This window comes from Bufo gargarizans, chromosome 10 (assembly GCF_014858855.1).
Source record: "Bufo gargarizans isolate SCDJY-AF-19 chromosome 10, ASM1485885v1, whole genome shotgun sequence".
In the NCBI taxonomy this organism is placed as follows: Eukaryota; Metazoa; Chordata; class Amphibia; order Anura; family Bufonidae; genus Bufo; species Bufo gargarizans.
Genome location: NC_058089.1, coordinates 91,486,690 through 91,502,933, shown reverse-complemented (window position 1 = coordinate 91,502,933; position 16,244 = coordinate 91,486,690). Strand labels below are relative to the sequence as shown.

At 47.0% G+C, this 16,244-nt stretch overlaps 1 protein-coding gene across 3 annotated transcripts in view; it reads left to right on the top strand.

Annotated features, from left to right (window-relative positions):
- The window catches only part of FTO (FTO alpha-ketoglutarate dependent dioxygenase), a 273,069-nt gene that overhangs the window by 1,602 nt on the left and 255,223 nt on the right, over positions 1–16,244 (top strand). For 2 of the 3 annotated variants that reach the window (XM_044270299.1, XM_044270298.1), the window contains exon 1: positions 15,087–15,158. The exons of the other annotated variant lie outside the window; for it this stretch is intronic. In XM_044270299.1, the coding sequence (XP_044126234.1) occupies positions 15,102–15,158 (57 nt within the window). In that variant the 5' untranslated portion in view covers positions 15,087–15,101. Of the gene's footprint in view, positions 1–15,086; positions 15,159–16,244 lie in introns of those variants that run through there. 3 annotated transcript variants of the gene reach the window in all.

The window sequence follows — 16,244 nt, the reverse complement described above, 5'->3', positions numbered from 1 at the left end:
CATTGACTTTAAATGGGTCTGTTGAAAACTCGGCTAATGCACCGTTTGCCGTCTGTGATCCGCGGTTCCAGTCCGTAAAAAAAAATATAACCTGTCCTATTATTTTCGTGGAAAACTGTTCTCGGACCCATTCAAGTCAATGGGACCGCTAAAAAACGTGGAGGCACACAAGATTGTCGTCCACGTCCGTTTTTTTTTTTTCCTATCATTTGCATGGCAAACCTATCTTAGACTTTTTTTTACTTTTCATTATGTCTGGTGGTCCTCCAAAAAAGACACACAGAAACAAAAATGGATCACGGAACAACGGAACCCATTTTGCGGAACGGAACACAACAACGGTCGTGTGCATGAGGCCTTATAGTAAATAACCCCATCACGTACCTCCTCATATAATGGGCAGCATGGGGTTAATGTGAGGTACATGATGGGGTCACTTACTAATAACGTGAAGCACATGGAAGTCCACACTGGTAAACCCACGTGCCTCACATTAATAGGAACGGTGACCCCATTGTGTACCTCATATCATGGGCAACATTGGGTTAATGGGTGAGGTACATGATGGTGTCATTTACTATTAATATGAGGCACATGGAGGTTCAAGATTAATAACACTGTGTGTCTCACAATAGTGACCCCATCATGCACCTCCTCCCATAATGGGCAGCATGGCAGCACTTACTAATAATGTGAGGCACATGGAGGTCCGCACTGGTAAAACCACGTGCCTCAAAATAGAAAGTAACCCCATCATGTACCTCACACATTAACATGTATGTTGTCCACCATGTAAGGAGGTAGTTGGCGGGGTTACTAATACTATTATTGTGAGGCACGTGGTTTTACCAGTGTGGACCTCCATGTGCCTCACATTATTAGTAAGTTATCCCATCAAGTATCTCACATTAACCCCATGCTGCCCATTATGGGAGGAAGAACATGATGGGGTCACTATTCTTGTGAGACACATGGTGTTATTAATTTTGAACTTCCATGTGCCTCAAAATAAGTCAATGACACCATCATGTACCTCACCCATTAACCCCATGTTGCTGTCACGATCAGAGTGTGTGTGTGTATGGGGGGGGGGGGGGAAATCCACAATGAACACAGGAGGGAAGGGGAACAGTAACTGGGCCTGGAAACTAGGGAAGGAACAGGTCACCTCCTAGACAACCCTAATCCAGGCCCTAACTATCAATATGAATAGATAGACCCTGAAGGTAGGAATATTCATATGCAGGATACCTAGGCCCTGATCTCCCTATAAAGCCCTGGAATAAGTATAGGACCAGAGACAACCTATTTCTCCCCAGATGGACGAATGGAAGTCTCTGTCTCAGGCCCAGATACAACAACAGGGAATATAACAAATACAAACAAACGCGACATTTAACTTCTGTAGCGATGGAAGAACAGGAACACCAGAAAGGATCTCACACCAGCTTAGCCAAACCCAAATGAAGCTATCAACTGCATAGTCGGTGGGGTAGGACTATAAAGGGTTAAAGTGATGACCACTGAGCAACAGCTGAGAAAGGGGAAGTGGTCATTAACCCTATCAACACTGAATCAAGAGAAATCAAGGAAGCTGTTAGATTCCTCCACGCTCCGCCAATCTCCTTGATTTCCTGACATCAGTCACCTGAGGGACCGTGACAGTTGCCCATTATATGAGGTACATGAAGGGGTCACTGTTCCTATTAATGTGAGGCACGTGGAGGTACTACAGTAATAAGATCAGGTGCCTCACATTGACCTGCAGCAGTGTCTCCATGAAGCATATACCTGTCACCTGCAGCAGGATCCTCCTAGATGTTGTAGGATAAAGGACCTGTGAGGGTATCATTGCTATGTGACCAGTAAGAAGTGGATGTTACTGGTCACATGGTGATGATGTCATCACAGGTCCTTTATGCTATGAGCATCCAGCACGGCCAGCAGTGTGGACCGCGGTGATGGTATCTCTCCCCTGCTCTCCTGTTCCTCTTCCCTCCCTGACACTCAGGCCCCTCAGTTGATTCATTGGTGGCAGTGGCCGGGTCACAGAGGGGAGGGACGCTATCCCCCTTCTCCATTGTGCGGCCGCTGATGAGAACATGGCTTTGCTCGCGCCATGTTCTCTGATAGGTACTTATGGTAAGCTGTGCAATAGCGCATCTTAGTATCTAAAAAATGCCAATTCCAGTATTGAACTAAACCGGGTATCAAAGTTTTAAGACGTCAATACCCGGTGTGACCCTATTCACATCTCCGGTACCGATGAATGGGGGCTGGTCATGCATGCATGGTTGCTCTCCCTTCACTTCAGGGGCTCTGGAGATAGGAGTGGGTCCTAGAGGCGGGACACACACTTATTTGTGGCATATGCTAGTGATATAAATGTTGAGATGGGACACCACCTTTACCGGGACTGGTAGCTGGTGCAGATCCCACGGCTTTGTGGCACATGTGGATCCTGGTCCAAGCAATTTATAGAACCTGCACCACTCGTGATGTGACCACCCAGAGTCACTGGACCACAGAGTCACTGGTAGCCATTATGATGTCACCGCATGCACTGGCGCCCTACAAGGTCTACGTCCCTGACAATCCGTGGTCCTGAAGTAGTCACATATGGAGCACTGTCCCCACGAGAGTGTAGAGACAGTCAGAATCAGTCTTTGTCATTTGCATTTGGTTCAGTGGTTTTGCTCCTTATGCTTCCGTCAGGGGGGGCGTTCACACCGGCATAGGAGGTTCAGCCGCAGATATCGCAGAAAACCACGTCCCGCGCTGCCTTGTCCGATAACAATGGACTCCGTATTGGAAATCCCACAGACCCAGTTATCGGTCGGTGGAGTCTGTCGGGGCATCATTACTGGTCCGTCATCGGTTCAGTCAGTTTTGGTGTTCTGCTGAACAATGATGATTAGCGAAAGCATGACGCCAATGTGAACAAGCCCTTAAAGGGGTTTTCCCATGGTTGATGTAAAAAAACATCATATAGTACATGCCAATGCCTTTCGAACAAAGCTAGAACCAGCCCTGTACCTCGCATGGATCCAGAGATCTCCACATTCACTGCTCCAATTGCTCTGCTAGATTATCTTCAGCCGGGCAGCTCGGGGGCATGTCCTTTCTGATGCAGCTCTCTCCCTGTATCTGCTACAGCTTCTAACAGAACATATGGCAGTTGAAAATTTAAACTGAGCATGTGCGACCAGCTTAGTGAGATGGACAAGAAATAAGGCAAAGAACAAACAGCAGGTGGCGCTATACCGATACATTTTATTGTATAGCAGACTGGTTATACTACATTTTTAATTACCGTACATGTAATTACTTAAGTATTCAGATCCAGGTGCTGGTTTGAAAACGATAGAATATGTTTCCTGACACAACTCTTTTAAAGGGGTTGTCTGGGTTCAGAGTTGAACCCGGACATATCCCCGTTTTCATCCAGGCAGCCTGCCTGATATGAGCATCGGAGCCTTTTTTTTGGAGATCGGGTGACATATTGGGCTCTCCATGGGTAAAGCTAGGCAGAGGCTTCCGCCTAGCAGTGAGGCCCGGTGATGTCACTGGCACTAATGGGCATGCTGTAGTGCTGCCCTAGACTGTAAAACTGCTTGGGCAGCACTAAAGCCCGCCCATCAGTGCCGGGAACACTGCTAGGAAAAAGCCTCCGCCTAGCAGTGTAAAAATGTAAACAGACCGCGCCTGCCCTGCGAGATAGAGGGCATATTCAGGGAGACGATCGGAGCATAAAATGCTCCAATGCTTATATTAGGGGGGCTGCCTGGGTGAAAACGGGGATGTGTCAGGGTTCAGCTCTGAATCTGAACAACCCCTTTAACAGAGCAGGACAGAAGAGGGCACATGTTATGTACTAAGATCTATGTCGCCTGCTGACGCGCCCCCCTCTGCTGCTCTTGTCTCAATAACAGGGTCATAAATATACACTAATAATACCGCTGCTTTAATGCATCTGTGCGGCAGATTTTGGTCACCTTTACCCTCATCTCATCAGGGCTGTTACCTGGAGGCTACCATTTCTCTCCACAGTAATTATTCGGTGTGATTTGGAGCGGTGAGGGGACGCACTTCATATGTGCGGGAGCTTGTTCCATTGAAACGAGGTATTGATCTGCGCCCCCGTGTCATTTCTCCTTGGCTTGCTGTCAATAACATTTTGAGATCACGTAGTCCTGAGGTTGACCTCGACTTTTATATACTTGTTATTCCTTGTCTGCTAAATGATCTTATTTCTGGGCTGGGGCTGCAGTAAACGATTATTTTAGAAATGGAGTATTCTGTCGATTTTATTTTTACGAGTGATCGAGTAATCTAATAGGAAAAAATTAATTAATAGACTGTTTACCTTTATAAAAACTCATCAGACCCCCTGCCATCAGTCCGCAACACCCTTTGTTCCCCCCTGTGCGATCAGCCCAAGTGCATCAGTTCCCCCCAGTGCCATCGGCTCCGTTCCCCCAGTGCCACCAACTGCCCGCAAGTGCCACCAGCTTGCCCCCCCGTGCCACCATCTCCCCCCTCCCCAGCAACAGTACTTGCCTTTCCTGTAGGGTCGCCGCTCCACAGCTCCTCCATCTTCTTCTCTGCGCGCTGACGTCACACAGCGTCGGGTCATAGTGCGCGCTTACGTGCACTATGACATGACGATGAGTCAGGAAGAAAGTGCAGCGCGGTGCGGGCCGGCTGGTGACCACGGAGCGGTAAGTAATAGCAAGCGCTTCACTCCCGCTCTGTGGTCACATGACACAAACAAGTCCACGATGCAAACAATTCAACCCTATTTTGGGCTTGTTCGGTGACTTACCGATGTTTAGAGATTCTGATCTCCTTTGCATTTTGTAATAGTTTAGGTTTCTAGAAGTATGATGTCACCCTTTTTTTATTTTTTATGTTTCTGCTTAGCATGTATGCCTGGAAAGCTCCTGACACGCACCCTAAACGTGCCCGTAGACAGGGGCCAAGAGTCTCCATTCGTCCTCTGTCTGGTCGGTATGTCAGTATAAGTATATATACATAATACGCTATTCCATACAACTGTCTCAGTCATCAGTTATATGGAAACGTCATATCCAATAAAGGAGTCATGTAAATAATGAAAATCGGACATCATATAGAACATGGCAATATCTTTTCACGCTAGAAGCAGCCCTGTACCTGACAGCACCTGGAGATCTCCCCATTCCTTGCTGCGGTTGCCCTCAGCTGGGCAGCCCAGGGGGTGGGGGGTGGTGGGTGCTGTTCCCATTGGCGCAGGTCTCTCCCTATCACAGCTCAGGGAACATGTCCTTTTTCAAGGGACGTGTCATTTCTGCTGCAAGTCTCTCCCTATCACAGTTCAGGACTCGTGCTCTTTCTCAGGGGACATGTCCTTTCTGCAGCAGCTCTCCCTCTGTAAAGGCTCATTCAGACGACCGTGTGCGTTCTGCAGTCCGCAAATTGCGGATTCGCAAAACACATATACTGGCCATGTGTGCGGCCAGCCCTGTGATAGAAATTACTATTCTTGTCCGCAACTGCTGTCAAGAATAGGACATTCCCTATCTTTTCGAAACAGAAGTACCGATGCAGGCAACACACGGTGTGCTGTCCGCATCTTTTGCGGCCCATTGAAATGAATGGGTCCCAATCCGCTTAGCAAAATTGCAGAACGGATCTGGATTCATAGATACAGTCATGTGAATGAGCCTTAACTGTCACAGCTTCTATCAGTAGATATAGCTGGCGGCAGTGATGGAAGTGGGCATGTGCGACCACCTGTTGATGCAAAATAAAAATCTATGTGCAATTTTGTGATAATTTTACTGCCCTAAATAAAAAATGTGGTGTTCTTTTGTCAAACAATCCTACTATTTGGTGTATACATAGCTTGGTGTATACACTATTTGGTGTATACAGCTCCTCTATGTTGTCAAACAAGCCATGGCCCACATTTACGAGTTACTTCACCTAGACCAGGGATCAGCACGCTTAGCTGTTTTCAGAACTCCCATAGAGGTGAATGGAGCTTGGTGGGAGTTGTAGTTTAGGTGCCGAAGGTTGCCGACCACTGACCTAGACAGTCGTAAAGTGTGCCATAATTTCAACCAATTTGGTGCAAACAGGCACATATAGTTTTTGAGAGCTGCTCTACATTTAGATCACTGGGGGGCGTGGCTTACTGGAAAGGGGTGTGGGTTCAGAAGAAAGGGCGTGACCTACTCTGCACATTGTGCCACAATTCTGGTGTAAAATTCAGTTTCGAACTAAGCCAACCAATAGCTGGTATACTGTCAGAGAAAAGTGTCTGTCCCTGCACCACATTTATCATCCAGATGCTTCACAGCGTGAAGTCACAGAGCGCGCAGGCGTCCTCGTGCTGTGCGCAGTCACAGCACAGCGAGCAGGTGAGGAAGACCAGGAAGTGGGGAGTACAGAGCCAGGTAGGGCTGCAGTAAACAAATCTTTTTGTAATCGAGTATTCTATCGATTATATTTCTCGATTCATCGAGTAATCTAATAAGAAAAAGCTACTTAAAATAACGTACGTAATTAGGTATGTATAAAGTTATTGGTTTGAAGGGGTTAATAACTTTATACATGCCTAATGCCAAGGTGCTTCCATTAACCCCTCCAAACCAATAACTTTATACATGCCCATTGGGTTTGGAGGGGTTAATGGAAGCACCTTGGCATTAGGCATGTATAAAGTTATTGGTTTGAAGAGGTTAATGAAAGCACCTTGGAGGTGCCTTCATTAACCCCTCTCTAAACCAATAACTTTATACATGCCAAGGTGGTGCTTGCAGCCTCCATTAACCACTCTCTCTCCATCTGCCTCCCCCCAGCCTCTGATCTGCTTGCCCCCAGCCTCTGATCTGCCTCCCCCCCCCCAGCCTCTGATCTGCCTCCCCCCCAGCCTCTGATCTGCCTCCCCCCCCAGCCTCTGATCTGCCTCCCCCCCCCAGCCTCTGATCTGCCCCCCCCCAGCCTCTGATCTGCCTCCCCCCCCCAGCCTCTTATCTGCCTCCCCCCCCAGCCTCTGATCTGCCTCCCCCCCCCAGCCTCTGATCTGCCTCCCCCCCCCAGCCTCTTATCTGCCTCCCCCCCAGCCTCTGATCTGCCTCCCCCCCCCAGCCTCTGATCTGCCTCCCCCCCCAGCCTCTGATCTGCCCCCCCCCCCAGCCTCTGATCTGCCTCCCCCCCAGCCTCTGATCTGCCTCCCCCCCAGCCTCTGATCTGCCTCCCCCCCAGCCTCTGATCTGCCTCCCCCCAGCCTCTGATCTGCCTCCCCCCCAGCCTCTGATCTGCCTCCCCCCCCAGCCTCTGATCTGCCTCCCCCCCCAGCCTCTGATCTGCCTCCCCCCCCAGCCTCTGATCTGCCTCCCCCCCCAGCCTCTGATCTGCCTCCCCCCCCAGCCTCTGATCTGCCTCCCCCCAGCCTCTGATCTGCCTGCCCCCCTTCCCCCAGCCTCTGATCTGCCTGCCCCCTCTGGTAACGCAACACCCCCCCTCCCCCTCCCTCCCCAGTATTAATCATTGGTGGCAGTGGCCACAGGGTCCCCCTCCTCCCCCCCCCATCATTGGTTGCAGTGTCAGTTACGATCAGAGCCCCAGCAGTGTAATGCTGGGGCTCCGATCGGTTACCATGGCAGCCAGGACGCTACTGAAGTCCTGGCTGCCATGGTATGTTAGTGAGCAGAGAGCAGCGCATTATACTCACGTGCGCTGTGGCCGGCGGTCGCTCCTTCTTCTGTCTGTGCGGCGGATTGCTAATGCTTACAGCATTAGCAATGCGCCGCACAGACCTATGAGAAGGAGCGACCGCCGGCCACAGCGCACGTGAGTATAATGCGCTGCTCTCTGCTCACTAACATACCATGGCAGCCAGGACTTCAGTAGCGTCCTGGCTGCCATGGTAACCGATCGGAGCCCCAGCATTACACTGCTGGGGCTCTGATCGTAACTGACACTGCCACCAATGATGGGGGGGAGGAGGGGGACCCTGTGGGATATGGCCGGCACAGTCATTGGTAGCGCAGTGGCCACAGTCCCTCCCCTCCTCCTCCTACTCTGTCCTCATTGGTCTTCAGCGGCAGCCGCGCACAGTGGGGAGGGACTCCCTCCTCCTCCTCAGCTGTGCCGGCTCAGTCCTGCCTCTCTGGCCTCCGGAGGACACGGAAGCGGTGAGTGAGACGCTTAATTTCACTCCCGCTCCGTGATCACGTGATCTAAACGATTCCTCGATGCAGGGAAACTGCATCGATGAATTTTTTGACTCGATTTAATCGAGTTATTCGAATAATCGTTTCAGCCCTAGAGCCAGGGGAGCGCTGCATTGACCACTTCCTGGTCCTCCGGTACTAAGAACACCATAATGGAAGCGCTCATTAGTATTTGTGCCCTATAAGATGCCCTGACATTTTCAGTGCGTCTTAAAGGATGAAAAATATTATATATATATATATATATATATATATATATATATATATATATGTAGAGAATCGGACAGCACTCCAAGACTTGAAAAAAGTAGAAATCTTTATTCACCCATGTGAAAAATAATTGCAACGTTTCAGCTCACAATCAAGCCTTTCTCAAGCTTGAGAAAGGCTCGATTGTGAGCTGAAACGTTGCAATTATTTTTCACATGGGTGAATAAAGATTTCTACTTTTTTCAAGTCTTGGAGTGCTGTCCGATTCTCTACATATATAAGAAGGTGAAAGCTCATTCCTTTGGACATAGCACCTGAGCCAACAGACTGGTGCCGCCAAATCTCTTTTTCTGCTATAGCTATATATATATATATATATATATATATATATATATATATATATTTTTTTTTATTATAAATATGTATATATATGTGTGTGTGTGTGTATATATATGTATATATATATATATATATATATATATATATATATATAAAATTTTTAAATAAAAAAAATATTTGATTTATTTATAACTTTCTTTCCTGTCTATATGATGACTCCCTTTAATAGATGTGATCTGGTCTTGACATGGGTCATGGCTTCATTATAGAAGACATGACTCTGAGCCACCTCAGGGCAGACAAATCTCATCTATTCTCCTCTAACACTATATAAGGTTTACCCTCTGGTTAAGGGTAAATGACTCATCTGCTGAACAAGGGAGAGGAGCTGCCCTAGGCACATTCATTGACTGCCGGCTGCAGCAGCACACGCTCCGGTTAGGAGGCTTGTATGTTACCGTGTAAGGAGGACATGACTTTTTTCGCTCCTGGACAGAAAGTAAAGTCATCTCTTGGAGATAACAGGGGATTAAGTCATTGCAAGGTTGTGCTGTCACCTACGAATCAATAGCTTGGTAAAATGGGAATCAAAGACTTTGAAGCATGTAAAATCCTTTCCGCCTTTCTGTATTAAAGGGGTTTCTTGGTTCCTTTATATTGGTCCTCAGATTTGAAACCACTCGAGAGCCTCAGGTTGAAGATCACTGTTGTAATGCATGCTTGCTACTCTTAACGGGATTGTCCAGGTTAATAGGGTTTTCCAGTGTGTATAATGTATAGCCTATCGATAGAATATGTCATAAATGTCTGATAGATGCGGGTTCTACCTCGCGCTCCGATCTCCCAATTTTGAATTGAACAGGGCTGAGCCGCGCCCAGGCCCCCGGACCTACAGTCGGGACGTCACTGGCCTGCGAGAAGTTCCCAGCGCCTTAAACAGCTGATCAATGGAGGTCTCGGTTGTTGGACCCCCCCCAATCAGATGCTGATGTTCTGTCCAAAGGATAGCTCATCAGTAAGAAAAAGGCGGACAACCCCTTAAGTAAATACTTCCCCAGCAACGGTAAATGACCCTAACGGTGCCAGACAAACCCTGTGGACAATCTTCTGGCTTTCCATTAAGGAGTCCTTGGTTTTACTGGACAACACAGTACTGCATGCAGGACTACTTAGTCCAAAATTTTTGGTGGAATCTGTGAGGTAGTCCCCTAATGGAGCCTCTGACACAGATGTGACCTTAAAGGGGTTTTTCAGGATTTTCATATTGATGGGCTATCCTCAGGATCATCGCGGGGTCCTACACCCCACACCACCGCCAGTCAGAGTAGCTCTGGGGTCGGGACTACCCAACTCGGTCCATTGTGCAGTGGACGGAGCTGGTTACTGCAGTGCTTCTCCCATTGAAGTGAATCTGAGCCGCATTTCCCAGCACAACGGACTGAGCTGGGTAGTGTCGGTCTTGACTTCCGATGCCGGAGCTACTGCAGAACATCTTATTGGCAGGGTACATACACACGGGACAGACATTTCTCTGTTTTTACCTGCAGATTTGCACAGAGAATTTTTCTGCACTGAACATTTTCAGTGCGTCTTATAGGACAAAAATATTATATTATATATATAATATATATATCTATAATATTTTGTGTGAATTGCAGCAGGGTGGAATCCATGGTGAATCTGCAGAAAAATCCACATGTAACGTGTAGATTTTGCTGCAAATTTCTGGTAGAAAATCCCGTTGTGTGCATCCAGCCTTAGCGTGTTGTTTCTTAAGTTATAAGGAGTGACTTTTGCAGTGGATCGTTCATATGCTGTGAGTTATTAGTCTCTTTTCTTCCTACAGAGACATGGTCCTGTTCTCAGATCTCCACCCGTCACCCCGTCTCTCTGTGAATAATTTGTGGAGCGGATGGATGGGTAAAGCAGATAATAGACACGACTGCGGCGTGACAAAAGAAGCGCCGCTGTAGTGTGATCCGTATACTGGATGTATACTTCTCCCGCTTGTGACAGCATCGTTATCCGTTTTAAGTTACTGTACTTGAAAGCAGTAACCAGCGCGTTCTGTGAGCGGCGGGGAGTAAAACATCCTCGCCAGTTTTGGCTTCCAAGCAAAATAAGTTGAATTGAGTGAAGGCGCTGTCAGAGATTCAGTGCGAGCGCTGTTGTCAGATGCACTAGGACTGAGCGCAGTAATAAGCCGCTGCTCCTGATCTGTCCAGACATCTGACATGCTCCTCTGTCTCTTCTCAGTCTGCTGTCTTCCTGAGCATCGTGACATACAAGGAATTGGATCAAATATCCCGGTGACACGCAGTCGCATGCGCCATCTAATAACAGAATCTTATAGAAGTCTTAACTTGAAGTAATGACATCGCGTAGCAGAAGAGATGAATTATTCAGCCCCCGTCACTCGCTTTCAGTGGAGTAGCCGCGATCCAAAAAACACACAATCAGTAGGAAAATAAATTGATTCGATTGAGTCGGCAAATGCCGAATGTTTCAAGCGGCTGTCTGGTCAGGTAGCATTCGTTTGTAACAATGCACTTGATGTGTGATGCATGGTTATCAGCACCGTGCAATAGAGAACAGCGCATTGCGGGGACGGTGTAATGCCGCTAGACTCAGTACGCTGCGCAGCGGCAACGAGTCGCGTAATGGATGCTGCTGTTTGTAAGGGAAGCCTTCGGAAACATGGACGGAGCGTCTACAAATTTGTCCACTTATCACGGGTTAGATTCTGCAACCTGGCACCTTCTATACTCCTTTTCTTGCCGTATTCATCTTACAAATACCCTATTAGGGGGTACTGAAAGATAGAATGTGGGTTTACTCATTCAGGACCTACATTGGTTATTTGGGGCCAAAAACGCCTGCAAAGACCATCTTTTTCTGTGGTGGAGAAAACATGTCCCTACATTGTCACTGTATGATACCTGTTATCTCCTGTAGGTTTGCTTTTGGGAAACGGAATACTTGCTGCTGCCTGTGGTGGTGGTTACAAAGACCAGGCTTCATCTAGTGGGATGCAGCAAAATTATTTAGAGGTGCGCGCCGCTTAGGTAGAAAACTGACTTGCGTAGTGATAAATGTGTAGGCCATGCTCAATTTTTTAAAAAGAGGTGAGCAGAAAAGGGCACAAAGTTTTTTGGTTCCACAATTCGGGCGCGGGGGGGCTTGATAAATCTCCCCCAATGCCTGCACGTGTTCATTCACTTCTTGCCACTTCACAAAGTAGAGTGAACACACAGAGCTTTTTACGAAGCTTGCACCTTTCAGTAAATTTGGTGCAATTCACTCGAACAATGTATTTTTTCTTTCCTTTTGGCTTGTCTTAAAGTGGTTTTCTAGGATTTTCATATTGATGGCTTATCTTCAGGATAGGTCATCACTATGAGGTCAGTGGGGGTCCGACTCCCATTACCTCCGCCGATCAGCTGTTTTAAAGGGTTTGTTTTATCTCAGACAAGGGGGTTATATCGCTAGGATATGCCCCTATTGTCTGATAGGTGTGGGACCCACACCTATATCGAGAACGGAGCTCCGAGTGCTGGCTCGCCTATTTCCGTCGGGCCCATAGAAGTGAGGGGGAGCCGTGGCTGGTCATGTGCGGTGTGCTCCCATTCGGTTCTATGGGGAGAACGCTTGATGGTGGCCGGACCGGAGTCCTCCAGCCACCACTTTGCGGGGCTCCTTTCCTGATATAGGTGTGGGTCCCAGCGAATGCCCCCCTTGTCTGAGATGAGACAACCCCTTTTAGGAAGCCACGATGTTTACCAGAGGTCCAGTGACTGATGGACCACCACTGCCTCTTTGTATAGCACATTGGTGGGAGTACCAGGAGTTGGACCCCCACCATGTAAATCCATGGCCATCAGTAGAAAAATCACAGAGAAATCCCTGAAAATAAATCTGCCCCTCTCAGCTGGAGATTAGCAGCAGTGTATACATTGCTGACATAGATGTTTGATCATTGGGTTCCCAAATACTGAAAGTCCCACCGACTCAAAAACGGTGCCCTGTGCTCGCCCACTTGTCTCCATATCACCTGTACTTTGTAATGGAGAGTGCATGTGTATAAGTCACCAACTCCCTGCCCTAAAAGTGGGACATGAACTATTATTTTTATGTAAGTTCATGCAAAACATAACAACCTTTTTTTTTTTTTTTTTTTTTTTTTCTTCCATGTGGGGTTTTGCCAAATTAGAGTAGGGACCTAGAGTAGAGGCCACCTTGATGTGGTGAGTGGTCCTATGCGATTCGATTAAAACATAGACAAAGTGCCTTTTTTGCACTTAATACATTATGTTGAGTAGACATTGCTGTTGGTTACTTATTATGGCGCCCCCTGCTGTCCCCCCTTGGAATGTCCAACTGAAAAGTCTGGGTCCTGAAATAGCATAAATTACTCCAAAAATGTTCCATAGTTGGTCACCCCTGGCCTAAACATTACATCAAGCCCACCTTACAGTATAACTGAGAGTCTAAACATTACATAGATGCCTAGTGAACCGAAAACAGGTCCACAGGTTAACCTTTCAGAGTCGCCCATGCTGAGTGGTACAGGGCGGGATAGAAAGAAGAAAAAATGCGGAATCTGCCGCCGATCGCTATCTGGTTCGTAACTGGTGGGCAGATTTATGATATATACTGGGACAGTGGGTCTTCAACGTCTATCACTTGCAGTAATAATTGTGGAGCATCTTTTCTTAGAACCTATTCCTCTGTTATTTCACCTGGAAATGCAGTGCCTAAATTAACAACTGGGTGACACCATACTTGTAAGGTGAATGGTAACGCCCAGTTGTTAATTTCTTTATACATTTCCAGGAGGATGCAAGTATTTACTAAAGCAGACAAGTCAGGAGAGCTGACCCCTCCTTGTATACTGGGTACGTATAGCGGGTATAAAGGTGTCCAGGCTGTATTACCAGGCTATGTTCACACACGGGCAGGTGTTGTCTCTGTAAGATGAAACCCCATGGCAGCAGTGATTTCTGGAGCAGCTCTGGTGAGGGGAGCACACAGCCCACCAGTGATGTCTTCATGTAATGCTGAGAAGACCTCTAGGTGTCCTTACAATACTGCGCAACTCCTCGCCTCCTGCATTTACCTATTTGTCCTTTCTGCTTCCCCGTCAGGAAGTTTGTTTAATTGGGCAAAGGGCGGCAGCTAATGTATTCGTTTCCACTCGGAGAGGCGTTTAAGGCTGGGGCGACATGCCCTTCTCACAGCCACAGGCCTGTTAATGGAGCTGATTTGATGTAATAATTAGCAGGAAGCTGCCACTAACTGCGGTGCTTACCAACACCAGAGGTGGAGAGGATCGTGACTAACCTCACATTCTGCCAGAAATAAAGCAGGGCCAAGGGGCACAAGACAGCGACTTGCCTAACCGCTGTCTAATGCATCCTCCGGTCACAGGGGGCAGCACATCTGCCTGCAGGACCAGAGACCGACATCGAAAGAACCCAGCGTCTTCTATCTCTCTACATCATATCTGTCTGTCAGTTCACTCTCTTTCTCTCTCTCTTTCTCTTTCTCTTTCTCTCTCTCTCTCTCTCTCTCTCTCTCTCTGTCTCTGTCTCTGTCTCTGTCTCTCTGTCTGTCTCTCTCTCTCTTTCTCTTTCTCTCTGTCTCTCTCTCTCTGTCTGTCTCTCTCTCTGTCTGTCTCTCTCTCTGTCTCTCTCTCTCTCTGTCTCTGTCTCTTCTTCTCTCTCTCTCTGTTCTCTCTCTCTCTCTTCTCTTGCTCTCTCTTTTCTCTCTCTCTCTCTCTCTTGTCTCTCTCTTTCTCTCTCTCTGTCTCTCTCTCTCTTCCTCTCCCTCTCTTTCTGTCTCTTTCTCTTTCTTTTTCTTATTCTTTCTTATGCTCTTTCTCTGTCTCTCTCTTATTTTAGTTTTTTTTTCCTTTCTCTTTCCACCTTTCTCTGTCTTTATACCTCTTTTTTTCTCTCTTTTTACCTTTTCCTCTTTTTCATTCTCAGAATTTTTCTCTTTCTTACTTTCTCGCTTTTACTCTTTTCTTTCTCTTTCTTTCTTTCTTTCTCTTTCTACCCCTTTCTTTCCCTCTGTCTTTCTGCTTATCTCTCTTTATCGGTTTATCTTTTTCATTTTTTTTTTTCTCTCACTCTTTCTCTCTCTTCCTCGTCCTTTCGTTCATTTCAAATCATTTGGAACAGCACTTCAGTTACTAGCTCCGTCCACTACGTAATGGTTGATGGAAACAGTAAAGCCCCCATTATAGTCAATGGGGTCTGTTGGGTGGCGTCGATGTTGTCAATAGGGATGGTTTCAAGTTCGGCGTTCAGGTTATCTAAGAATTCCATTATGGATTCCGCTACCACGGACCATAAATCAAGGAAAGCATGGAAAAGCACCAGACATGTGAGCCTCACCTAATGTAATACCTCCCTTAATAGTTTCATAGTAAAATGGCCCGTGGGCCACTATGTATGGCTTCACCCTTAGTAGGTCAAGGTGTGTAAATTTTGTTCCTGATAACAGCGGATCATTATGGGTTCCAACAGTTGGAGCTGCTTAGGAAAGGTCATGATGGCACAGCTCCTTTAATGAGGTTATCCCATTATTAATGTAAAAAATTAAAATCAGACATCATATAGCACATGACAATCTCCAAGAACCAGCCCTGTACCTCACATGAAGCCAGAGATCTCCCCATTCATTACTCTGATGGATGTGCTAGATTTATATCAAGCTGTCAGCTCAGGGTGTTGTGTCCTTTCTCTGCAGCTCTCTCCCTATCACAGCTCAGGGGGTGTGTCCTTTCTGCTGCAGCTCTCTCCCTATCACAGCTCAGGGGGTGTGTCCTTTCTGCTGCAGCTCTCTCCCTATCACAGCTCAGGGGGTGTGTCCTTCCTGCTGCAGCTCTCTCCCTATCACATCTCAGGGGCCAGTTGAAGTATGGAGCTGAGCATGTGCGTCCACCTCAGTGAAGTGGACAGAGAAGTAAGAAAAATAAACAGCAGGGGGCGCTATACATATACATTTTATTGAATATCTATTACATGCAAGTAAAAAAGTATTCAGATCCAGGTGCTGGTTTAAATACTGCAGAATATTATTCGTGGCACAACCTTTTAAATGGCTCTGCTGAGCAGAACGGCTGCCCCGCTTCTTAGATTTCAATATATTGTAGTTTTCACAATGCACACTTTCCTTCTACATATGGGGTCTACGTGAAGTCTCAAATCCAGTGCAGGGAATTCATAAAGCGCCTGGGAAATCATTGAAAAATTTTGATATTTTGAATAGGCTTGGAATGGCCTAAGGAGATTACAGTATTTAAATATCAGCAACCGTAAGCATTAAACCCACCAGAGATAAATGTTATGGATTAGAAAGATAAGAATTTTTTATTTATTTAGAAGAGTATTTTTTTATTTATATTGAAGACGGTAAAGCGCGCTTCAGGCAGGAAATAAAGAAGAGCCACATTTCATTCCCTGACAG